Raw genomic sequence first — 21,810 nt, forward strand, 5'->3', positions numbered from 1 at the left:
GTTTAAAGTGGAACCATGTGAGTTTGTAACAAATTTAAACATTGCATATTTGCAAAATGCTTGCTGCGTTCAAAAATTATGGAAAAATAAGCTATTACACCCATAATACATATAACATATACTACAAGAATACACATATGTTTGTATATGTATATACTTATTATAAATCTATATCCTTCATCATATTTTTGTCCTGTACTTTTGGATTCAATACACAGCAATTGTACATTATTCTTATTAGTACTGAAAAGTGCTTTGTTACAAAATCATGGCCACGTCATTTTCACAATTAAATATACATTCTTTTTTCGCTAAAATTTGTAAACAATATAAATCATATTAGTACAGAGTTTGATAAATAAATATTTTACTTCCCGCTATGACAGTTACATACATAAGATTAATTTCACTCATTTAGTATTTCAGCAACAAATAGTATTAAGCACTCCTTCTCTGTAGCTATAAGTGTATAATGTAACGTTTATTTGTCACACGATTAAGTTTATATAAAATAAATCTTCATTTCAGCAGTTACACTCAAATACATGTTTTTTTTCTTGAACATACATCATTATATATATATAATTATTAGTACAAGGATTTTGTTCAAAGTTCAAGTTTGTTTTTAAGCTTCATTGTGATATTTAAATAAGATTCCATATGTATAATTTGAAAGTTTCGACTAAGTTGCAACATATCAAATAATAGTTCAAATATAGTATCAAAAGAGACCTTCCATGGTGATATAAAGAAAGACATGTATAAAGAGTCATTATTTTTAACAAATATCTTCTTTCTATGTAGTTTTACTTTCTGATGAATGAATTTTTGAAAACCGTTCCTAACTTATAACTTTGAAAAATTCCTCTAGGAATGCATCCCACATATTTTTATTTTAAATAAGTTTATCTGTACAAGTCATTTAAGAAAATTAATTTTAATACAATGTTTGAAGATCTACTAGATCAACGCAATGTGTGTATTAAAAATATATGGGATACCATTATATGTGTATATATATATATATATATATATATATTATGTGTGTATATATATATACATATATATAAAGTTCATTATTTACTTTCATCACATTGCACAGTGACGTGTAACTTTTAATCAGTCAAGCTCTTGTGCTGTTTGTGAAGTTGAAGCTGTGTTTCTTTGTTCATCATCTGAACCTTCATCTTCAAGACCATTAAAAAATGATTGTAAAAGTGTACCAAATAATCCTTGATTGCGAGGACGTGGGGATGGAACGTTAAAAAATAATTGCCCTATTTTATCTAAGTACTGTCGATAACATGGATCTCTGTTTAAAGATATTCGATATTGTTCACAAAGTACTGTGAACACAGCGAGTTTACCACTGAAAAATATGAAGTGCAGAATATAATATTGCTACAAATTTCCTACAACTTTCTAATAATTAAACAAATGAGATAAAATTTGTACTCACCTGTCAACTGTTTTTAATAAAAAAAATAAAAAATTCAGTAAAGGAAGAAGATATGGTGGACCACTGTTTATTTTTGGATGCTGTGATGTATAAGAATTGAAAACTTCCTGTGCAGTAGTTTTATTTTGTAAACAAAGGTATCTAAAAATAAGTTAACAGGATTTTCTAAATTGTTTTAATGTACTTTAAATACTATTTAGATGCTTAAATTAATGAGGTGCGTACTTACTGCAAAACTGCCTGAGCTATAAAAAGATCTATTTCATTTTTGTAACCACGTTGCTCATGGAGCTCGACAAGCATCGCAGCACATCCAGAACCATCTCTACTATATATAAAATGTTGCCTTGCCATTATATAATTTTTTTCTACGAAAATGTATAACAAATTTCTTTAATATTATTATTATTATATGAATGTATATTTAAAGACTTTTATTATCTTAATCGATTTACCTCTCCAAAATACTTGTGCTACTTTCTGATGCAAATCTGGATGACCTGTTTTATATTCTGTACCTTTTATACTCCATCGAAGAGCAGATTGTACAAATACATCTCTTTCAGGTGATAAAGGACTCATTATACTGAACAAGTTTGTAATTTTTTCAAAATAATCTTGAGAAGGTTCTGTTCCTGATTGTGTTAAAACATTTATAAATAAGATTCCTAAGTCAGCTCCACTTGCATGCTATAAGTAATAAAATATAATAATATTACAATACTTTTTTATACATCTGTATAATATGCATAAATAATTGCAAATATGCTATATACAACTCAATGTTATATAGTATTATCAATTGATATAGAACATAATCTCATTATATCTTAAAATATTCTAGAATATTCCACAACATTTTAATTTTTATTTATAAAAATACATTTTAATATAACAGACATTAATGATAACTGATAATAGAACTTAATTATAGATTGTTCGAGAAGGGAATTTGTAAATAACACTTAGGAATGTGCATTATGACATCATTTTGAAAATAGTTTTTTTCGCGACATATTTGTAAAATCAATGAAAAATAGAGAAAGTGGAATAGATTACGTACTTGCTCGTGTTGTAATAAAAGAGTAGAACCATTATATAGTAATTCCAAAAGTTCCGAATACTTTTTCTGCCCAAGATATCTGGAAGAAGAGGTTAAGCAATCATATCGACGATTCTATAAAAACGATTCTTTGACGATGTTGATTAATTACGTTGTTGGCCCACCTGAAGTATAAAGTTCTATACATTTGATGAGCTTCATAATAATTTTCCGAATTTATGGATGCTTCTAATTTTGCTAAAACTCGCTGAATAGCGTGATTATACCGCGAGGCCATGTTTACGCTCTTTGGAATATTTTTTTCTGCTTTTGTAATTGGTATCATTGCTGTGTGTGTAAGTAATTTAAATTTGAATTTTTTCTAAAGATGAACTTCAATATGTTCACTTATAAAAGGACATTATTATACAACGTTACAAATAATATATATGTAATACATTATAGTAGATATTAATATGAAATATCACAAATTAATATAAACTGATCGCTAATACAATTAGCTTTAGAAATTAAGTTGTGCATAAATGTATGTTCGTACTTATTTATCTATATATGTTTTATAAAAATATATATATAATTATAATGTTGAGAATGCAAACTTTATTTTTAGTTGTGTTAATTATACATATAATTTATACTCCTCATTAATAATTAAACGAGTAATTATAATAAAGTAGCATGTGTAGTTACAATTTTGCAATGCTTTTATAAATAGAAAATAATTTTCTATAAACAACACAAAACATTCAGTGTGCAATTATGTTACTTGTTATCATATTTCTAAGTCGAGAAAGAGTAGTGTAAGCACTACTAAATTTATAGGAGCAATATTAAAATACTGCTTTATATATAAAATTATTTCAAAATATAACTTATATTATTCAATTTTATATGTACTACATTTTACTATCCAATTACACATACTTTTAACATATGAAATATAAAATGATTGTTTTACTTCAAAAACAATAATTAGGGATACATATTAATGAAATACAATATACATATGTATAATCAAATATAGAGATTAAATTTTATGAAATATATTAGAGAGAAAATGAAACTCATTTCGTTGTAATCAAAATACAAAGAAGACAATACAAGTCGTGATATAGATGAGAGTCATAATATATAGTTTTTAGTTAAATCGATAGGAAAAATTGGAAGGCTGTCTCGGAGGTGATAGCAATTGCAAAAAGTAATATTGATAAATGCGCAAAGTGGCGTCGCGTAAGCGCTGAAATGCCGTAGGTGCATACATACGTGGATACAGTAAAAATCGTGAAGGCAATGCGCCTCTGGTGGCCAGCCGCGCAAACAATCCTTGCGGAAATAATTATCACGATTTATGTTATTTGTAAATGTGAAGAGAATCATTAATGAGGGTATGCCAAGTAGCGGCGATTAGGGTGATAAGCGGGTCCTGTAGTGTTCCCGGTTACACTTCGAGTGAGTGAAAGTCGTGCTCGGTAACGGGGTGAGTGTCCAAAACGTTCATTCCCCCCGCTTTTAAAGGGGGGCGGTGGCTCGCATCAGTGTTTTTTTATCGTTTCTTTAGACGTCTTCATCCCGAAAATAACAATGGCCGGAGGATTCGAATATGCATGGATTTTTAAAATGCCAAGCTTGCTACCCTGGCAACCTACACACATTTTCCTGACCCTTTTTTATTACATGTGTCAATTAGCATCGGTACGGCTACTGTACATCTTAATATTTTCAACAATAGCTTTCTACGAATTAATTTATCCAATGTGTACTATTCTGTAAATTAATTTTTATGAGATGTAACTCATCAGAAATTAACGAAATTTTCTATGTATTATAAGAAAGAGAAATGTTACCGCCTACGAAAATTGTAACTGATATTACACATAACTTTAGCAATTCAGTTTAGTCTACTTAATTTTATATTTATGATGTGTTTTTTAATTTTTTAATTGTAGAAATTATATGAAATCTTTTTCTTTATTTTGAAAAGATGATTTTATTTGCACAGGATGGACTTAGCAGAAACTATGAAAAACATTGTTGCCAAAGGTATGCAAACCGAAATGGGACCACCAGGTGGAGGATCTGGTTACCCTGGTACACCAAGTAGCGCTGGTTATGTTACTGAAAAGATGTATATGTTATTACAAGCCTATCTTCAAAATAAAGGTTGGAATCCAAGCATCGAACTGCTGCAATGTTTTTCTGAATTCAAGGATGCATCTATGATACCAAGTGCTGCCTATTTGCAGTAAGATTGCTTGATCTTTTGTCTTTATGTATTAATATATTATATTGTATGTTTATATATAAATGTAAACTGTTTGTATAGTTTTTTTTATAAAACATAACTTTTTATGTAAAATTTACAATCCTTTTATTACATTTTCTGTAATGTATAAATAGGATGATGGCATCAAGAATAGCTTTGGACTCTCAGGGAAGGCTAGTGCTTAGAGAAAATGGGAAAATAATATTGCCCTATGAACATTTTGCAAATGCTGTGATGTTAAAGCATATGAATGGTCCACATGGTCTACATTTGGGCTTAGAAGGGACAGTTAGAGCTGTTATGGAATCATACACTATCGGACGGGAATGTTTTGGTATGGAAAAAGAATTTATAATAGAGGTGGTACAAAACTGTCCAAATCCTGCTTGCCGTTATTACAAAAATCAACTCGAGTTAACTCAAAAAATGGGACATATGGCACCAACTTACATTCAAGAAAATGAAACAACAGCTTCTCTCTTACGTAGTAGCTTTCCTCATAACACAGATTTTCAAGCAGTAAGCACAAAAGCCATTTTTATTGATAATTTATTTATAAAAAAAAGAATTAACTTTTACATATTTTTAAATCAACTACATTTGATGTATTTATATTATAGACATTAAGCAGTGCTAATCCAAATACTCACATGGGAGGAGGATCAACAGCAGATTTGGCAGAAATGAGAGGTGCTGGGAACCAAATGAATCTTCAACGTCCTCCAAGCCGTCCATCATTAAATATTCCACATAGACCTGTGTCACAAGAAAAAAAAGTAGCCACTGGGAAACAGCATTATGAATCCTTAATACCTAATATTCCAATGTCTGATCATAAATTAACAGACTTCTTAAGAACGAATTTAGATAATTTGGACAATCTTAGTGGGCTTGGTTTGGGAAATTTACAAGGGATAGGAAATGCAAATAAGGATTTGTTAGCCTTACATAATGGAGCTTGGCCATTAGAAAATGAGAAAGGATCTCGGGCATCTTCAAATTCAGAAGGTTAATAGATCATATATATGTATAATATTCAATCTATGAAATTGAAACTATGTTTATATTTATGTCTTTATTTATTAATTTATATCTTAAATTTTGCCTTATTTTTGTTTATTAATTTATGTCTTTAAAAAATGATTATTTTCTTATAATTTTACAGGAGGACAAGAAAAAATAGTAAGGGCTTTTGCAGAAGTTATGAAGAACATGGCAAGGATGAAAGCTTGTGTACGTCCTGCAATGTGCAAGCCATATGGAAAACAATCAGAAGCTTTGCAAAAAAGTAATAAAATACATAGCATCTGTCATGATTTATCTTTTAATATAATATTTCCATTAGGTTTACAAATAGATTCTTCTTATAAATTATTTATATTTTACATAATATCGATGCGTGATGTTATTAGATATTAAATACTGTGTTTCTTTGACTACTTTTTAGATCATGCCAATCTTTCTCCATTGATGAAAATGAAATGTATGTTTTGTGTTGGTTTTGTTACAGCGCTGGTGGATACAATACAGCTTGTACAGTCGCTAAGAAGTTTCCTGCCACCTCCACATATTCCTGTCTCAAGCTGGAAAAATGAAGATAAACATCGATTAGATCATACGGGTACTCCCTATCTCCCATCATTGTAAGTATCTCTTATGGTCTATATTTTAAGTATACCCTCGTTACATGACTAGAGATATCAAATAAAGAGTTATAATTTTTATGCAGAAAGACTGGAGGTTTAGAAGAATTATGCGAACAACGCAAGCTAGACTAAACAAATGTCTTCGCTTTTTAAGCGGCAGACAAGGTTTTGTCTTTGCGCTCTATGATGTTCTAGTCATGTGGTGTTTATGGGTTAGATGGGTGTTTTGTATTTAAACAACCCGAAGGATTGCTCAAATGTTGTTGGCGTTTAGGACTTCAAAATACTAAGAGACAAAACGAGTCATGCGTGGACTGTGATAAACGTGGGTAGCGAAGAAAAAAATTTATATATAGTCAATCGAATCTCCACACCGTTATTTCAAATTCGAACTAGCTTTATTTCGTGTTGCTATAAGTTTTTTTCGAATTTTTATAATCTGCCTATGGGGCTTACTTGGAAACTATGGGGAAAGATAATTTTAAATTATCTACCTCATCATGAATAATTTACATATTATGAATGTATTATAAAATGGCATTTATATTTTATTGTTGTGCATTGATTTAATAGCTCACCACTTGTGTTCCAATGATTACCTGATCAACATTGTATTATAAAGATTCTTTGTTATATAAGTAAATCTTTTGTACGTATTGGAAGTTTGGACAAAGTGTAAAGACTAAATTCAGTCTTGCATGTAAGTGTGAAAGGTTTGCTAATTAGATATTGTTATAAGTATTTTAAATACGAGAGTATAAATAAGCAATTGCAATTCTTGTTGTCGCTTGACCTCGCATTATTTAATTTTTGAATATTTATTATATAATTATTGGACTATTGTTTCAAATTAAATAATTAAAATCACAACAAAATTATCTAGTTAAAATAAATATTCAATTTCTATATACTATATATATACATTTTTTAAAAATTATACTTGTATAAATTATTGTTTATTTATAAAAATAGATCACAAACATATATTGTTGTTATGTCTAGTATTATTATCTGACAAGTTAATGTTAAAACTTGCAATAATTTATAAGCTCCATGGGCAGTAACATGCGGTGTGCACGTATAAAAAAATAAATCATTGGTCAATTCATAGATATTTTTCGAGAAATAAATTATTTCGTTACTATATACGATTAAAAAAAAAAAAAAATAAAAGAACGAAAAGTTACATTATTAGAAAATTTTCGAAGCGTGATTTGCACTGATGCTCAAAAATTTCTCTCTGTGCACTATTACTTACAAACGGTATTACCTCTGGCAACCGCGAAATGCGTGATAAACCGAGAGAAGAGAAAATAGAAAATATTATGCGTTATCTTAATCGAAATTCTTCGATGAAATGCATTTTATTTTGGTTGTAGAAGTAAAATCGTTTTAAACTCAATTGTTATACGCATATCTGCGATGGTAAAATGTTTCCTTCTCGCTCGATAATATCAAAATATAAACTATACGTTTCTGAACATAAACAATAAATTTGTGTAATGAATGCTTGGAAAGTGGATGAATGTCTGAATCTTGTTTGTACACAGGTTCGATGGATGTAAAGTTTCGGCTATCAAATAGCAAAATTTTATATGAACGTATCTGAATGCGTGAACGCGTGATTCTGTTTAGATATCTTTCTATAAACGTGTCTGTTATAAAACGCATGTATATTTATTTATAACATCTGCAGCGAATATGTCGATCAATTGTTAGCAGGGCTCAGATTTCTGTGATCCACTATTTACATCTGTGTGTTAACTTCGTTTTTAAATTCAAACATTTTTGCATTTCTAGTATGTAGGATGATAGGATGAAAATATTTTGATCTTCTTTCGTTTACATTCGACAATATAGTCCTAACGATAATTTTTTTGCTGTTGATATATATATTAATTGACGAAACATAATAAAATTTCAATTTATTTAGGAATTATTTGATTCAATATTAGAAGCGCGAACTAAAAATTTCTATTTTAATTTTGTATAATGTTACATAACCATTCATAAAAATTCATTTATATCATCTATATTATCTATGTACCAATTATTATGTTAAAATATCTCAGTTGAATAAAATTATTAATATAATTGAGAAAATAAAATATACATATGTGTAGATAATAAAGAAACTGTGAAGGAGTGTTAAAATTTCTAGGAAGAAAGGTAGAAAGTATGAAAGATATTTCAAAATTAATTACATTATTTAAAATATGTTTTTTAGCAATTTGCTGCATATACAGGCTGCAGGATTGTGGATGCTACTATATATATAAAAGCTGTGCAAAGATAAGCATTTTATTTTCATAGTTTTCAAGCAGTATCCTGAAGAAATGCCATTGATAGTTTAGCATATCTCATCATGTGTATCTAGCGTGGGTGTAATATACACATTATGTATATACATAACAATATAAAAGTAATGTGAAAGATAAAATATTAAACCATTTACCTTTATTTTATTTGATATTCTCTTCTCTACATCCTAAATTAATTTTGTTATCTTGTCTTTGTAGTTTACTATTGGAATGAATATTGTGGAGAAATAATATAAGCCAGCAAACTGTAGTCTATTAATAAAATTTAATAATAGAACTTACAATCGACATAGATTTCAAATCAACGTTGTCTGTGAAATTGTTGAAATTACTAGGAACAAATCGATTTTATGGTTTCTGGTGTTCTGATTTATGCTTGAGATTAGTGGACAAAACAGGTACAGGTTGTGTTTTCAGTTACGGATCATCCACATTTGGCACACAGAATGTTATACACTGAGCAACACATGCAATCTGAAATATCACCGAAATTTAAGTCCTGTATATCCCTTGTTTTTTGTTAATCGACATGAATCTTATAAGTAAAGCTGCTGCAATATCATCTAAGTAATTTTTGACGATTTACCTGTTACACGCCAAAGTGTATTTGCAACAACAACTAAATGGAACTATTTCTTCTAGTAGCTATTACGAGACTAACGCGAAACGTATCATCGTTTGTCTTGTTGTCGAAGTGTCGACACGACTAAGCATATCCATGACTAAGTCGCTACTTGTATGCCAAATGAAAAAAAAAAAAGAGAAAAAAGCGAAAAAAAATGAGAAGAAAAAAGTAAGAGGGAGCACGGAAACAAAGTCTGATGATAAAAGGTACAAAAAACCGAGTCTCGAGACAAATTAAACGTTTTAGGTGTATGCGACATAGAGTCGCAAGCCGTATGAACTGTTGTTCAGAATCCCAGTTTCCAAGTTTTATCGCTCTCGCGTCATATTTATTATCAATAGGAACCGTGTACAAGTTTTCTGCACCTTCTGACTTTGACAGTAAGAGATCGTTGTAAGATGCGCACCGTCGTTGTTCATTTATCAATTCGCATAAATGGACAATCGATTAATGAATGATGAATTATAATACACCAATGCTACCGCTGTATTTGCACATTAAGCTCGTTGTCGCTTGCCAGTATTGCTCTTCTGTATTCTTGCATAATTCTAACCGATGAACAGCAATCATTAAAGTTTTTACAAGTGTGACTTGCCTGTATTACATTTCCGTTCTTGATAAGTCTGTTGTTCGAACATGTTCGGGCATTCTTTTCCAGACGGTTCCGTATCCATCCATTCCGAAGCTGAGTATCGCGAGCTATCCTAAAAGCTTCTAGCGTATAAGTGTCTAGAAATATTTCTCATTGAATATTCACAGGATTGTGTACTAACTGGCTGTGCTTCTAGCACGAATATTACGTCGTCGAGAAAGTAATACGCCTGGCCGAGGTCTCCCTCGCAGAGGTAAGGCAGTTTGCTCCATACGAGACACCTTAGGCTCAATGGTGCGAAAACTCTGTCGACGAGGCTGGCTATTTGACCTTCTAGACCGTTCCCTTTTACTGGCAGATATTCTGACGGTTTGTGGTCACCCCTTTCACCAACTTCCACGTAAGGGCTGAAGGGAAGAACCAGCGCTACGACCAGACGTCCACCCGGAGCCAAAGATGATTTCAGACGGCGAAGTAGAGTATTAGGTCGATCGCAACGATCCAACAGATTCAGGCAGAGGATCACGTCGAATGGACCGCTTTCGTGCCATTTTTCTACGTCCAGCACCCTATAAGATAATAGAGTATATTTTCTTCCATTTTTATTTTATTCCCATAGAATATTATGTCATATGTTGTTTGATATTTGAAAGGGGTGATAGTATGCTGTTATAATTAATTCACACAATCTGTTAAACATTTCCTCTCATCATCTTGTGTTTAAGATGCTTCGTTTAATGTTTTGGAATTTTATTTACGTGCATGCTATTTGGTCAAAGGTATAGGAACTAATTTTAAGAGAAGAATGCACATGATTTGTGGATTGCGTAGGATTAAATTTAGATAAAAATTTAGTAGCCTATTTTATATAGAATATTTCTTCTAATAGATTTTGATGATTTTCTTCTGTTAAATTTGAAACGTATTACATAAAAAGAAATATAAAAATTAATATGAAGTTAGTAAATTCAGATATTTTAAATGCAGGCCATTTAGGTACGGTTATGTTCTTACAAAAAGTATTTTATCTATTTTGCCTATTTTCATATTCTCGTTATTTTTAATAACACAAACACTTGGATAACAAATTAAATTGGATTTGGATGATAAATTAAATTTGCATTGTCAGTAAGATTTGAAACAGCGAAAAATCTAGCGCCACATAGTAGATATTAGATTTTTCTAACAAAGTTTTATCTAATTTTAAAATAGTAAGAAAATAAGAATGATGTAATTACAATTTAAATACTATAGTTAAATATAAATGCTGTAGCAGGGTGTAGCATCCTATGTGGGATTTGTTTTAATAAATTCAATACTTAAAAATAATAAAATATGTTTATACAATCACTCAAGTTATAAATTTTAATAAAACACATACAATATTTTAATAAAATTATCAAAACATAAATGTTATCCAAACAAATTAGTTAAATTTTGATTAGTAAATCAGAAAATAAGACTTTTCAATTCATTCATTTTACAAAATATTCTTCCTTTATTGATAATAAACTCAAATACTATAAATTATTTGAAAGTTAAGAAACCTTCATGAAACACTACACAGCATTAAACTGTAAAAAAACAAAAGTAATCCTTGAAAGCATATCTCACGAAAATCATATTAATAATTAGATAACAAAGAAATTAGTCTTAGCTCCAAAGCGGAAGCAAAATCAACTCAACGCTCGTACAAACCTATTGTTTAATTATTTTCAAGCATCGAATTCGCTCGTATAACTGGATCCCACATAATGCCACACCTTGGACATGATCCGAATCAAAGTTACTGTTTACTTCACGGTGACTGCATCTCTAACTACTATCGTATTCTAAGTGTTAACACGTACTTCTCTTCCTATTTTCTCTTCGAAGATCTTCATTCGCGCCTAAGATCACGGGGGGAGGGTTCTAAACTCGTCTGGAAAAGAGCAAACGGATTTCTATAAAACGGTTACGGGTACATCGCACCCTACGGACATTTATTTAAAATTCGAATAGTCTCGGATTGCAACCGTATCGACGCGAGACAGGCCGGGTGTAAAACCACCGTAAACTTCTACTCCAATCAATTCGGTGCCATAAACTTGTTAGTAGCGCACCATGGTCTATTACATGCACCGTCCTCGACGACATTGAGTCGTTAGATGTTCCTCCAACTCTCGGATACCATTGAATTAAGCATCTACGCGCTTAATTAAGGCGACTACGAGGACCTTTGAAATAGTCGACGTTCCATGAGTGAAGAATTCTATGTTCGTTCTAGGGTGAACTGGTCGTTCGATATGAAACTTCAGAATAATCAATTTATACATCGATACTGCAAGAATGACCTCAACGATCAGTTTCAATTTTCATGAAATCTATTGTTAACGAAATGTATTTTCATTTTTTTTCTCTTCTTTTTTCGAACTAAAATTAGTGGTTTTGTCCAGTTTTTAAGAAATAGACGTCTACAGGGCAAAGTGGTAAAATAACGTCAATTTAAATGTACCTTTGATGTGAATTTTTCTTGCTAGATATTATTTATCTTTTTAGATGGTATATTGCATATAGTATATCTATCGCTTTTCAATCGTATAGAAGAAACCTGTAATAGATATCTCATACGTTAAAATACAATATTCAAAAGAAGGATAGGATAATTCAGAAAATTGTATATTTATTTTCAACAAAAGTTTTAAAACGTTTGTCAAATTCTCTTGATTTATTTTAATTACCTATTAATATAAAAACTTGCATTTTTAGATGGTTTACAAATTTGCAAATATTTTTGGAATATTTTACAATTAGTTAACATTCTTTATTTCATCAGTTACACTTACTTGAAATATTCATAGCATCGTACGAATTTTCATTGCACATACTTGAGCAAAGAATTTAATCTTCTGTATATTTTAAACACAGATGGAATTACGACATTCTAATATAAAAAAGGTAAGATAGATGGGCGAATAAAAATGTGGAAAATTCTGTGTATCGTAAAATTTTCAAATTTCTACCCCATCGATATTTCGTTAAATAACTACAAATAGGAACCCCTACAATTTTCTTGTCCCTTTTAAGCTTTCATTTCGAAGAATGCAAATTGAACGAAAGATTGAACGTGACTTACGTGAACTTCCTTCTCGCCAGAGCCCATCTCATCGGTGCTGATATGTCTGTGGCGTAAACTTTTTCAAAGAGGTGGGCTACATGAGCAGTGGTGGCACCGTCGCCAGCTCCTAAATCCACCAACGAATGCCACGGCCCTGTAAAGCCGCTCGCTGCCATAAATTTTTGGAACTGTTCGCAGGAAAAGACATGCATGGAGCCGCGGCCTAGCAGCCTGAAATCATCATTTTACAATGTTGAAATGCGAAAATTAATAACATAGAATATATGTACACAGAATAGCTTGTCTTTCCTTTGAGAAATATATTTGATATTAATATTGATGAGATTTCATTTTGATGGAATTATATAACATATAATATGGTAAAGTACTATTTTACCACATAACTGTTCGTAATGTAATAAAATATAACCTTATATATAATAACTTCTATATTTTTTAAATAAGTTTTAATCGTTTAAATATGTTTATATGATATCGGTATAGAAATTTGTCTTTATTCTCCTATGTAAAATTATAATTTTTCGAATCAAATGTCGCTTAAAAATGCAGGCATTTACAATCGCATTTGGATTATAAAATATTTATAGTTGAAATGTGAATAAATTTTAAAGTATTGAAAAGCGAAGAAAGTTTGCAAACACGTATAGAAATTTTCGCATTTTCTGTCTCGTACAAAATATAATTCCGCTGTAACAACTTTGACAAGGTAAATCTAAGTTATTACAAGATAAAGTCGTAAACGTCGAGATTTGGTGGTGCGCGAGGTCGGCTACAGAAGGGTGAGACGAATAAATCAACGCAACGGTAACACATATTTCAACATCTCATTGTGCGGGTCGACGGAGCTTCCATGATCGATGAAAGGCAGCTGCATATAGAAATCAAAAGGTCCGACGTGTTTGTGGCTCGGTTTAGTCGGGAGAATTCGATGATGCCTCGTTTCGGAGGGAATCTTCCGACTAGCCGGCGGATGATGGCGAGGGCTGAACCATGGCTGAACGCACGAGGAAAAAGGGCGGGTTCATTTGAAAATACCAGCGCTGCCGCAACGCGGCGCACAACGGTGGCGATCCATCAATGCCGCGGAACGCGGGATTTTGATCGTGAATTCGGTTACCCCCGGCGTTATAAATAAGGCGATGGTGGTCTCATGGTCCCCTTCTTCGTGGGCCCACCTCGATTTTTCTCCCTCTCTACCGCTTCCTGCGCTCGACCATAGCCGGTGCCATCAATTAACGAGCACCTCCTGGCTTCTATTGAATAATAAATAAAAATCAAAAAGAGAAAGAAAAAGAAAAACAGACGAGATAGGAGGAGGAGGAGAAGAAGGAAGAGAAAAAGATTTCAGAGGAGACAGAGGAAAGAGGTGCAGAAGAGGAGGATGTAAAGAAGCGAATGGAAAGAAGAGAAAGAAACATGGAGACCCGGTTGCCGCATTTTTCGTAGCATCTTTCCGATTCTCTATCTTGTTCTTTATTCTTTCCACGGATCATTCACGGTCTATCTCTCTTATTTCTCCGTTTATTATTTGCTTCTTTTCATTACCATCTTGTTTTTGTTTTACCGTCTCTCTCTGTCTCTCTTATACAGTGCCTGTTTACTTTGCCGTACCGTTGGGCTTGTTTCCATTGTCAGTCTCCACCATGGTCGCGTATAACCTGTACACGGGTCTCCTTGTTGCACGCCGGAGACGATCAACCAGTGAAGAATGAAAGAAATGGAAAGGGAAGAGAGCGTGCAACGAAAGAGAAAACGAAAGAACCAGTGAGAAAGAGAGGGTGAGGGGGAGAGAGCAGAGGAAAGGAACGGGTAGATACACATACGATATACACGCGTGCGGCTCACAAATCAGGCTTGCGGATCGTGGCGGCTTCGTCGGCGGCGCGAGCGACAATTAATTCACCGCTTTTGCTCTCGGCTCCTCTTCTTGGACCCCATTGTGTGTACGTACTCGTTCCTCCCTTCTCCCCGCGTCGCAATGTTTCTCCCAATGGAGAATCGTTCGGGGCCTATCGGTGCTTCCAACGTCGCCCTGTTTTATCGAGCGATTCCGATCCCTTCTTTTCGTCCTTTTTGCTTTCCACAACTTCGTCGTCGGGGGCCCCCTACCTCTACCTTTCGAAGCCGCGTCTTTAATTTCGACCCTGGCGTCATGCGGTCTAGAGAAGTCCGGTGCGCGCGCGGCTACACAGCGTTGCCAGGTTTAAAAAGCCGATCCCTCGCGATCTTGCGTTATTACGCGGATTTCGAATCGGCCCATTATTTCTTTCCCACGCAGTTTCGTTACGTTGTTAATAATATATTATTATTTTTCAAATCGTAGAAATTAGGGGCCAATTGTTTTAGGGTAAGATGCATTTAGATAGTTTGAATGTAATACTTACTTTATAATTAAATTCACACATCTTCGCAGTTTCAAGCCCGAGTCCTTTAAAACGAAAGATACACACTACAACATTTTACTCTATCTTTTCAATTCATTCTTTGAGAAAGGCCACATCTTCTATATCAAAATTCATACAAAAATTTAATTATGAATCTAATACTTGCATTACAATCTATACGATTCGTACAATTCGGTATCGATTTAATTACTCGATATTCAATTAAAACACTTATTCTCATTACTAATAAATACATCTACAAATATGTATCGTGTTTTACCACATACCAATGACGAATTGCACATAGCGCGCATTTAAACACTATCGATTCCAACATAGTAAAGTGTTATAAAAGTAACTATATATGTACATCAACATCAATAATCATGTAGCAATCTCAAAGCATATATCATCAGGATTAAGAATAACTGATTGTAAGAAGTTTCGAAGCGCTGACGGCTAGTCTACGAGTCATATCTACATGGAACGGGACAGTGGCGGGTATAAAGGTGATAAGAATCCTTTTCCAGGGGTTCTGGACGATTATTTACAATTCCAGCCACCTACTCGGTCCGGGCGGTGCGGTGGTTGAATTTTTGTCGACCGACAGGCGGCGCTGGTTCAGTTCGCTATGGCCTCGGTGGCTTTTATCGGTGAGGGCCTCTCGCGTTCGCTCGTAAAATACCTCGAAGGGCGAGCGCGTAGTGTTAAAGAGGCGCTCGAAGGACCGTTTACCTAATAATAGCAATAATATGTAAATGCGATGCGTATCAAGTCGCCATCTAAAGAATCCACCCCGCTACGGGCCTATTGTTTGCAAATCTTCGTTTCAGCCGTGCTGCTCTCTGCTGGATTGCTGCAGAGCTCTCGATACACCTATCTCCGTCTCTTTTTGCACCATCGTTTTACCTGCGATCTGTCCTTCTCTCGATACCGGACGCGCAAATAATCGAAGGTAGGCTAGCATTACAGAAACACACCTAACGACACAGACGCGAGACGCGTCTCATCGTATCTCGGTTTTTCTGCAGTATTCTGCTGTTTGCATTCGGAGAATCGCGGAGTCTAGGACGATGGAAAACGAGCATATTCCACGATATCATAAATTTACAGGAAGCTTTACAACAAATTATTTTTTGAAAATGTTTGGTACTAAACTGTAAGTATTTCAATTGAAGATCGAAGTAAATGATAAATGGCAATTACTATCGAACTTCGGTTCCAGCATTTGTACTTTTGTTTTGAACGGTTCGAATCAGTTTAAAATATTAATATCGCTGCGTAAATATTTTGGAGTAATGGTGTGCGATTTAGGTTAGTCAAGGTACACGAATTGAATTCAAGTAACTTGAAACTTTTCATAGTGCCAACTATAACAACGGCGTCAGAAAAGTAAAAAGAACTACTCTACTTGTAAAGAGAGTACTAAAGTACTAGAGTACTATCGCATATTCAATTTTCGACGTGGTCATATAATTCTATCGAGAATATAACACATGCTTGTATTTATGGATGCAAAGTTCGGTTCAGCGTAAACCGCTTTAAGAGGTTACATCGATGCGGTACAATTATAATTTGATTCAATCTTGTCACGCTCGAGATTTTTCAAGCTTCGAACGTCATTATATATTCACGTCGTTACATTCGGGACCGGTGTAACACTGTAATACAACGTGGAACTTTTCGAAGTACGCCCTGAATGGATTAATGAACCGAGTGACATGGGATCTGATTGGGGCAACACTTAAGGAATCCGTCCAGTCATCTTTACCTTCGTTTGTCGCCCTGAACGAGCATAACGCGCTATCCTGACCTTTCTCCTTTTTCTTTTTATTCTTCCTTATGTCACTTCTCTTTCCCCTTCTTCGGTTACTTTTTCATATTGTTGCTCTAGATCGCTTTTCGACCACGTCGAGGGACTCACTTTTCGTTTCGTGACTTACATTGCTGACTGTAAGCATTAGGATATCTTACTCATCTTACTGTACTGTAATAAAATAATTAGAAAATAAAATCAATGGGAAATGTTCAATTTGTACGAAATATCAAAAGATGTTGTAAATGTTTTGACGTATAGATACATATATGTTTATGGTTGGCGTTATCTATAATTTGCCACTGCAATTGCCAAAATTTTGGATTCCTCTATTTTCTACCGCACTATTGCCGTTACTGTTATCGAAGATTGTATTATAGATAAGAGACGTCTAATTAACAAGTAACTGTCATCAACTGTGGTCTGTAATAATTGCAACATATCTAATGAATAAAATTATAAATTAATCAAAATAATTGATAAAAATGCCCTTATACATAGAATAACCCACTACATATGTAGATATCGATAGAAATTAATTTCAATTTTGTATTTCCTAATTACAAAATCAAATGTCGAGAGACAACAAGGATCTTGAGTTATGTTTATAACTTCCTCGTTCGATTCAATAGTCAATTTCAGCGGTATTACTTTCCTAGGATGCACTCAATCAATGTCTGCCAGACTGAAAAATGTATTTCGAATTGGTGAGAAGCAAAGGGATCACGGTGGCTTGAGAAATTTCACAGATCGTTCGCCAACTTTTCTTCGAGAGAGCTTTTCCTACGTTTACAAATTCAAATCGACCGTGAAACTTTTAATTCTGAGTCTTCTGTATCGTACATATATTCGCTGACAATTCGCTACAAACATCAATAATGGAACGGAACCGCTGAACTCAGCTTCTACCTTTCCGCTATGAAACATTATTGGCGTCGACGATATTTATCATGTGTCTTCGAAGATATCGAAAGCACAGACGATATTTTAAGATATATGTATTTCTTTGAATTACTTGATAACAAAGGATCTCTCAGAACAAAACAAAACGATTCGCATAAGCTTAAAATATAGATTATAAAGAATTAAACTTATCATTGGAGCAAATATATTTTTGTTATTTTCATTTTATAACAATTCTTCGTTATCAGATGGGAAGCACCTAAATTTAATTAATAAACGATTCAAGCGGTTCAGCCGTCATCGGACTGTACGAAAGAAGAACGACCGAAAAGTCGCAAAGATTATTTGAAAGAAATCGGACAAGAAGAGAACCAAGGGTCTTTCGTTCCGATGTCATCGTTTCTTGTAATTCCTCGATCTTCTTCCCCTTTTCATTCTTCGATCACGATTATACAATCGACGCTCTAGGTTTTAGCAAAAGCGGGACGAGACACGAGCATAAGCATAAGCAGAAACAGAATCGGAAGGAACGACGCGCTCGACACAGCGTATGCGCAGCTAGTGTGCGTCCGCGGTGACAATGCAGACCGTAGCCGGTTTTCGGATTCGTTCGACTATTTTCGTGAGCGCTCGTGCGCCGGATCACCGTGGTGGGGGTTAGCTAGCTTCGCTGATGTGTACGAGAAGTCAGCGCGTGGTGGGGAATAGCGATAGTGGGGGTAGCATGGGGAAAAGAAGGACGAAGAGAGGGAGCGAGAAAAGGAGGGGAAAACGGTGTCGTTCGAAGGAAAAACGAGAGGAACGAGAACGGAGAAGACAGAGAGAAACGTAGCATCTATTTAGCATTCCCCCTACCGCGGCGACGGTATCTCGTTAGCTGGCTTTTCGTTCCTTCTCCTTCTGCTCGTTCGTCGTGCTTGGAGCGCGGGTGTGAGAGACGAGAAGTTCCGAGGACTATGCGAGACAGAACGGAAAGCGGAAGAGAGAAGCGAGAAGAAGAGAAGAGGGGAGAGAGGACGTAGTTGGGAGCTAGGGATGCTGGGTAGGCGTGGAACATGGACCACCCTGTCCACGAGCGGTGGAGGGGAGGCCACGCCGCGATAGTCGCGGTGGTGGTGGCAGATCGGCGGCTAAAGGATGGGGAGGGAGGGTGGATAGGAGTATCCGTGGACAATAATTACTATTATACACGTCGGAGTTTTGCAAACGCTGTCCTCCGCGCCGGGTAAGAACGAGGAAACGGGGGAAGAGGGCTGAGTGGGTGGCTGGTGAGCATGTTTGCCCGTTATTTCGCTCAGCTTCGCCTAGGAGTTAAACGGGATAAGGGTTTGTCTCACGAGAGGGGGATGTGGAGCGATTCTTAAACGGGATCGTTATGCGAGTTTTTCGCATACTCTCTTTCCCTTTTTGCATCGTTTTGCCTTTCTACTTTCCTCTCTCTCTCTCTCTCTTTCTCTTTTATACTTCTGGATTTCCTTGTTCTCCACGTATCTCGTCTTCTTTCCCCTTACCCCCACCTTTGTCAGTCTCGAGGCCCGTTTCACCCCTGGAAACGTTATCCATCTTTCTTTCTCTTTTCCGCGAGCGTCCGCGATCTCGAAACGTTCGCGTTGCGTTCGTCGTGACTGCGAATATCGTCGGCGAGCGTGTGCGCGGAGACGTGGATCACACGTCGCGTATCCGTTCGAACCAATTCGACCCTTTCCCGGCGAGGGTGGGGGGAGCGGTTCCACTCCCCCTGGTCTCTATACACCGCGACGCTTTTACGGAAGGGGCGCGAGCGAAGAAATCGCAACGCTCTGTATCCTTTCCTTTTGTTTCCTCGCGTCAATTTTTGAAGGATACGATGCTCCGTTTGTTTCGCCGCGATAAGTCGGCACTGAAAAGGGAAGTATACGAAGGAAAGAATTCCTATTGTTGGTTGTATCGAGGAATAGCGTTTGCTGAAAGGTTATGCTCGAATATGAATCGACTGTTTAGAATAAAACCATTTTTATTTGGTTTCGAGATTAAACACGCAGTTCTCTTCCTACGTCCTTCTCGTGCCTCGATTTCGAACAGTAGTTCGATCGAATTAGTTTACCTCGATTCACCGTATTATAATTCGATTAATCGGCGGTAGTCTATTTTATTCTGTTACCATACGATATCATAGTTTGATAAAATGGCATTCTAATATTTACTTCTTGGTGAATCTGTAAGAGTACGATATCGTATCAGTTTGTAATTTCGTCGCAAGTTCGGGGACATCGTCCGATTTTCAGCGAGATTGTCGTGGGAGAATATAGGAGCACGAAGTGGACTATTCGCGAGGGAAATACACGCTTTTATAACTCGTTTCTTCTCGGCGCCAGCTACAGCAAATCCTCCCCCCTTCCTTGGAGACGTTTCTGAATTTTAGACGCCTTAAACACTGTGATTCGAGTACGATCCCCAAGAGTTGTTGCGCCATAAAAGATAAAGAAGGACGGGCGTAGACTCGATTCGACCAACCAGCTACATATTGTAGCTTACTAGGTATAAGAAAGAATGGGGGCGTGCGTCGAAAAAAAAATTATTTTCTTAACGTATAAAATCAAATTGGAATTATTAAGAATCGAGCGTTTAAACGAAATCGCGGATAGCTGTCTAATGTTCGGCTACGTATATTCAAAAAGAAGCTGAGATCCAAAGATTTACAAATGTACTCCTGATCGCGATCGATAATCGAAGGATAAGGGGCGGATAAAAAGTCATTCGTTCCGAAGTATACGAGAAGAATGAAGAATCGCGACAACAGAGATTAATTGCGTCGAAGCGGTGCAAGATACGTTTAATCGTAGCTTGCAGGTGTCGTTATAATATTATCCGAATTTATATTCGTTTTTATCGAGCGAACGTTCCTAACGATCGAATAACGTGAAATAACGTTTGAAGATGTCTTTCCTTCAAGCTGAGCTTTCTTCGATCGTCGTGTGTAAGGTCAATGTATCTTGCCCCCACCGGAACCTTCCATTCTATCGACTGCAGCGTATATAATAAGTTACACATCTTTTCCCAAGTGCAAGTTCCTCGCCAACGTGTTCGATATATATAATAAGCGTAACACTCCATTCTCTGATATAACTTTTCCGATCGAACGCAGATACCGACGTTGTTACAACTCGGTTTCACGGGTAGCGTGTATTATGCACAGTTTGGCCGCAAGCTTTTCAGAATGGTTTAACGGGATTAGTAATCGAGCGAAGATGGTAAATTTATTTTTTACATCGCTTGAAAAACTGTCGAAAGAGCGTGAAAATACTTTTCTTCTGAAATGATAATGTTGCTCTTAGAGGTACGTACTTTGATTATTCGAAACGAGAAACTCGACGATCAGATCTACTCGATATTTCAACTGGCAATAATTAACGAACGTATCGATGATTATTAATTCTCCTTGTATTTCTCATTCTGATTTTTCTCTGGCAAACGCGTAACGGATTGCATACGATCCCACTATCGTGATATCAGGAAATTGTGGTATATTCCGATCAAAGAACGAACAACGGTAGATGTTAACTGCAATTTTCACGCAGGAACATTACCGGAAGGTATAAATAGCGAAGGATTATTACTTTTGTACTGTCGGACACGATACG

General features: G+C 35.1%; 3 protein-coding genes across 9 annotated transcripts in view; 1 reads left to right on the forward strand and 2 right to left on the reverse strand.

Annotated features, from left to right (window-relative positions):
* Nucleotides 1-350: 350 nt before the first annotated feature.
* Nucleotides 351-2,846, reverse strand: LOC117153158 (Golgi to ER traffic protein 4 homolog). Its single transcript, XM_033326912.2, has 6 exons — nt 2,687-2,846; nt 2,523-2,601; nt 1,915-2,149; nt 1,689-1,827; nt 1,460-1,600; nt 351-1,369 (listed from the first exon to the last, which is right to left on the reverse strand). The coding sequence occupies exons 1-6, from the start codon at nt 2,797-2,799 to the stop codon at nt 1,120-1,122; spliced, it is 957 nt and encodes a 318-aa protein (XP_033182803.2). The 5' UTR covers nt 2,800-2,846; the 3' UTR covers nt 351-1,119.
* A 946-nt stretch (nt 2,847-3,792) lies between these two features.
* Nucleotides 3,793-9,967, forward strand: LOC117153156 (uncharacterized). 4 transcript variants are annotated; one of them, XM_033326906.2, is made up of 8 exons: nt 3,793-3,999; nt 4,081-4,214; nt 4,522-4,764; nt 4,920-5,304; nt 5,406-5,793; nt 5,951-6,073; nt 6,296-6,428; nt 6,515-9,967. In XM_033326906.2, exons 3-8 carry the CDS (start codon nt 4,523-4,525, stop codon nt 6,561-6,563), a joined length of 1,320 nt encoding a protein of 439 aa, XP_033182797.1. In that variant the 5' UTR covers nt 3,793-3,999; nt 4,081-4,214; nt 4,522; the 3' UTR covers nt 6,564-9,967. The 4 variants fall into 4 exon arrangements, with proteins under 4 accessions (XP_033182797.1, XP_076474237.1, XP_076474238.1 ...); XM_076618122.1 differs by having other exon boundaries at nt 3,793-3,971; XM_076618123.1 differs by lacking the exon at nt 4,081-4,214 and having other exon boundaries at nt 3,793-3,971.
* The window catches only part of LOC117153157 (protein-L-histidine N-pros-methyltransferase), a 44,131-nt gene continuing 27,727 nt past the window's right edge, over nt 5,407-21,810 (reverse strand). Inside the window, exons 3-8 of one of the 4 annotated variants that reach the window (XR_013058251.1) lie at nt 13,085-13,297; nt 10,151-10,538; nt 9,973-10,081; nt 9,035-9,226; nt 8,887-8,954; nt 6,094-6,368 (exon numbers count right to left, since the gene is read on the reverse strand). Coding sequence is in view for 2 of the 4 variants with exons in the window: in XM_033326910.2 (XP_033182801.1) it covers nt 5,498-5,541; nt 9,973-10,081; nt 10,151-10,538; nt 13,085-13,297 (754 nt within the window). In the remaining 2 variants the exon portion in view is untranslated. Of the gene's footprint in view, nt 5,542-6,093; nt 6,369-8,886; nt 9,227-9,972; nt 10,082-10,150; nt 10,539-13,084; nt 13,298-21,810 lie in introns of those variants that run through there. The other 3 variants (XR_013058250.1, XM_033326910.2, XM_033326911.2) reach the window with 3 other exon arrangements.

Source organism: Bombus vancouverensis, chromosome 4 (assembly GCF_051014615.1).
Source record: "Bombus vancouverensis nearcticus chromosome 4, iyBomVanc1_principal, whole genome shotgun sequence".
NCBI classification, from domain to species: domain Eukaryota; kingdom Metazoa; phylum Arthropoda; class Insecta; order Hymenoptera; family Apidae; genus Bombus; species Bombus vancouverensis.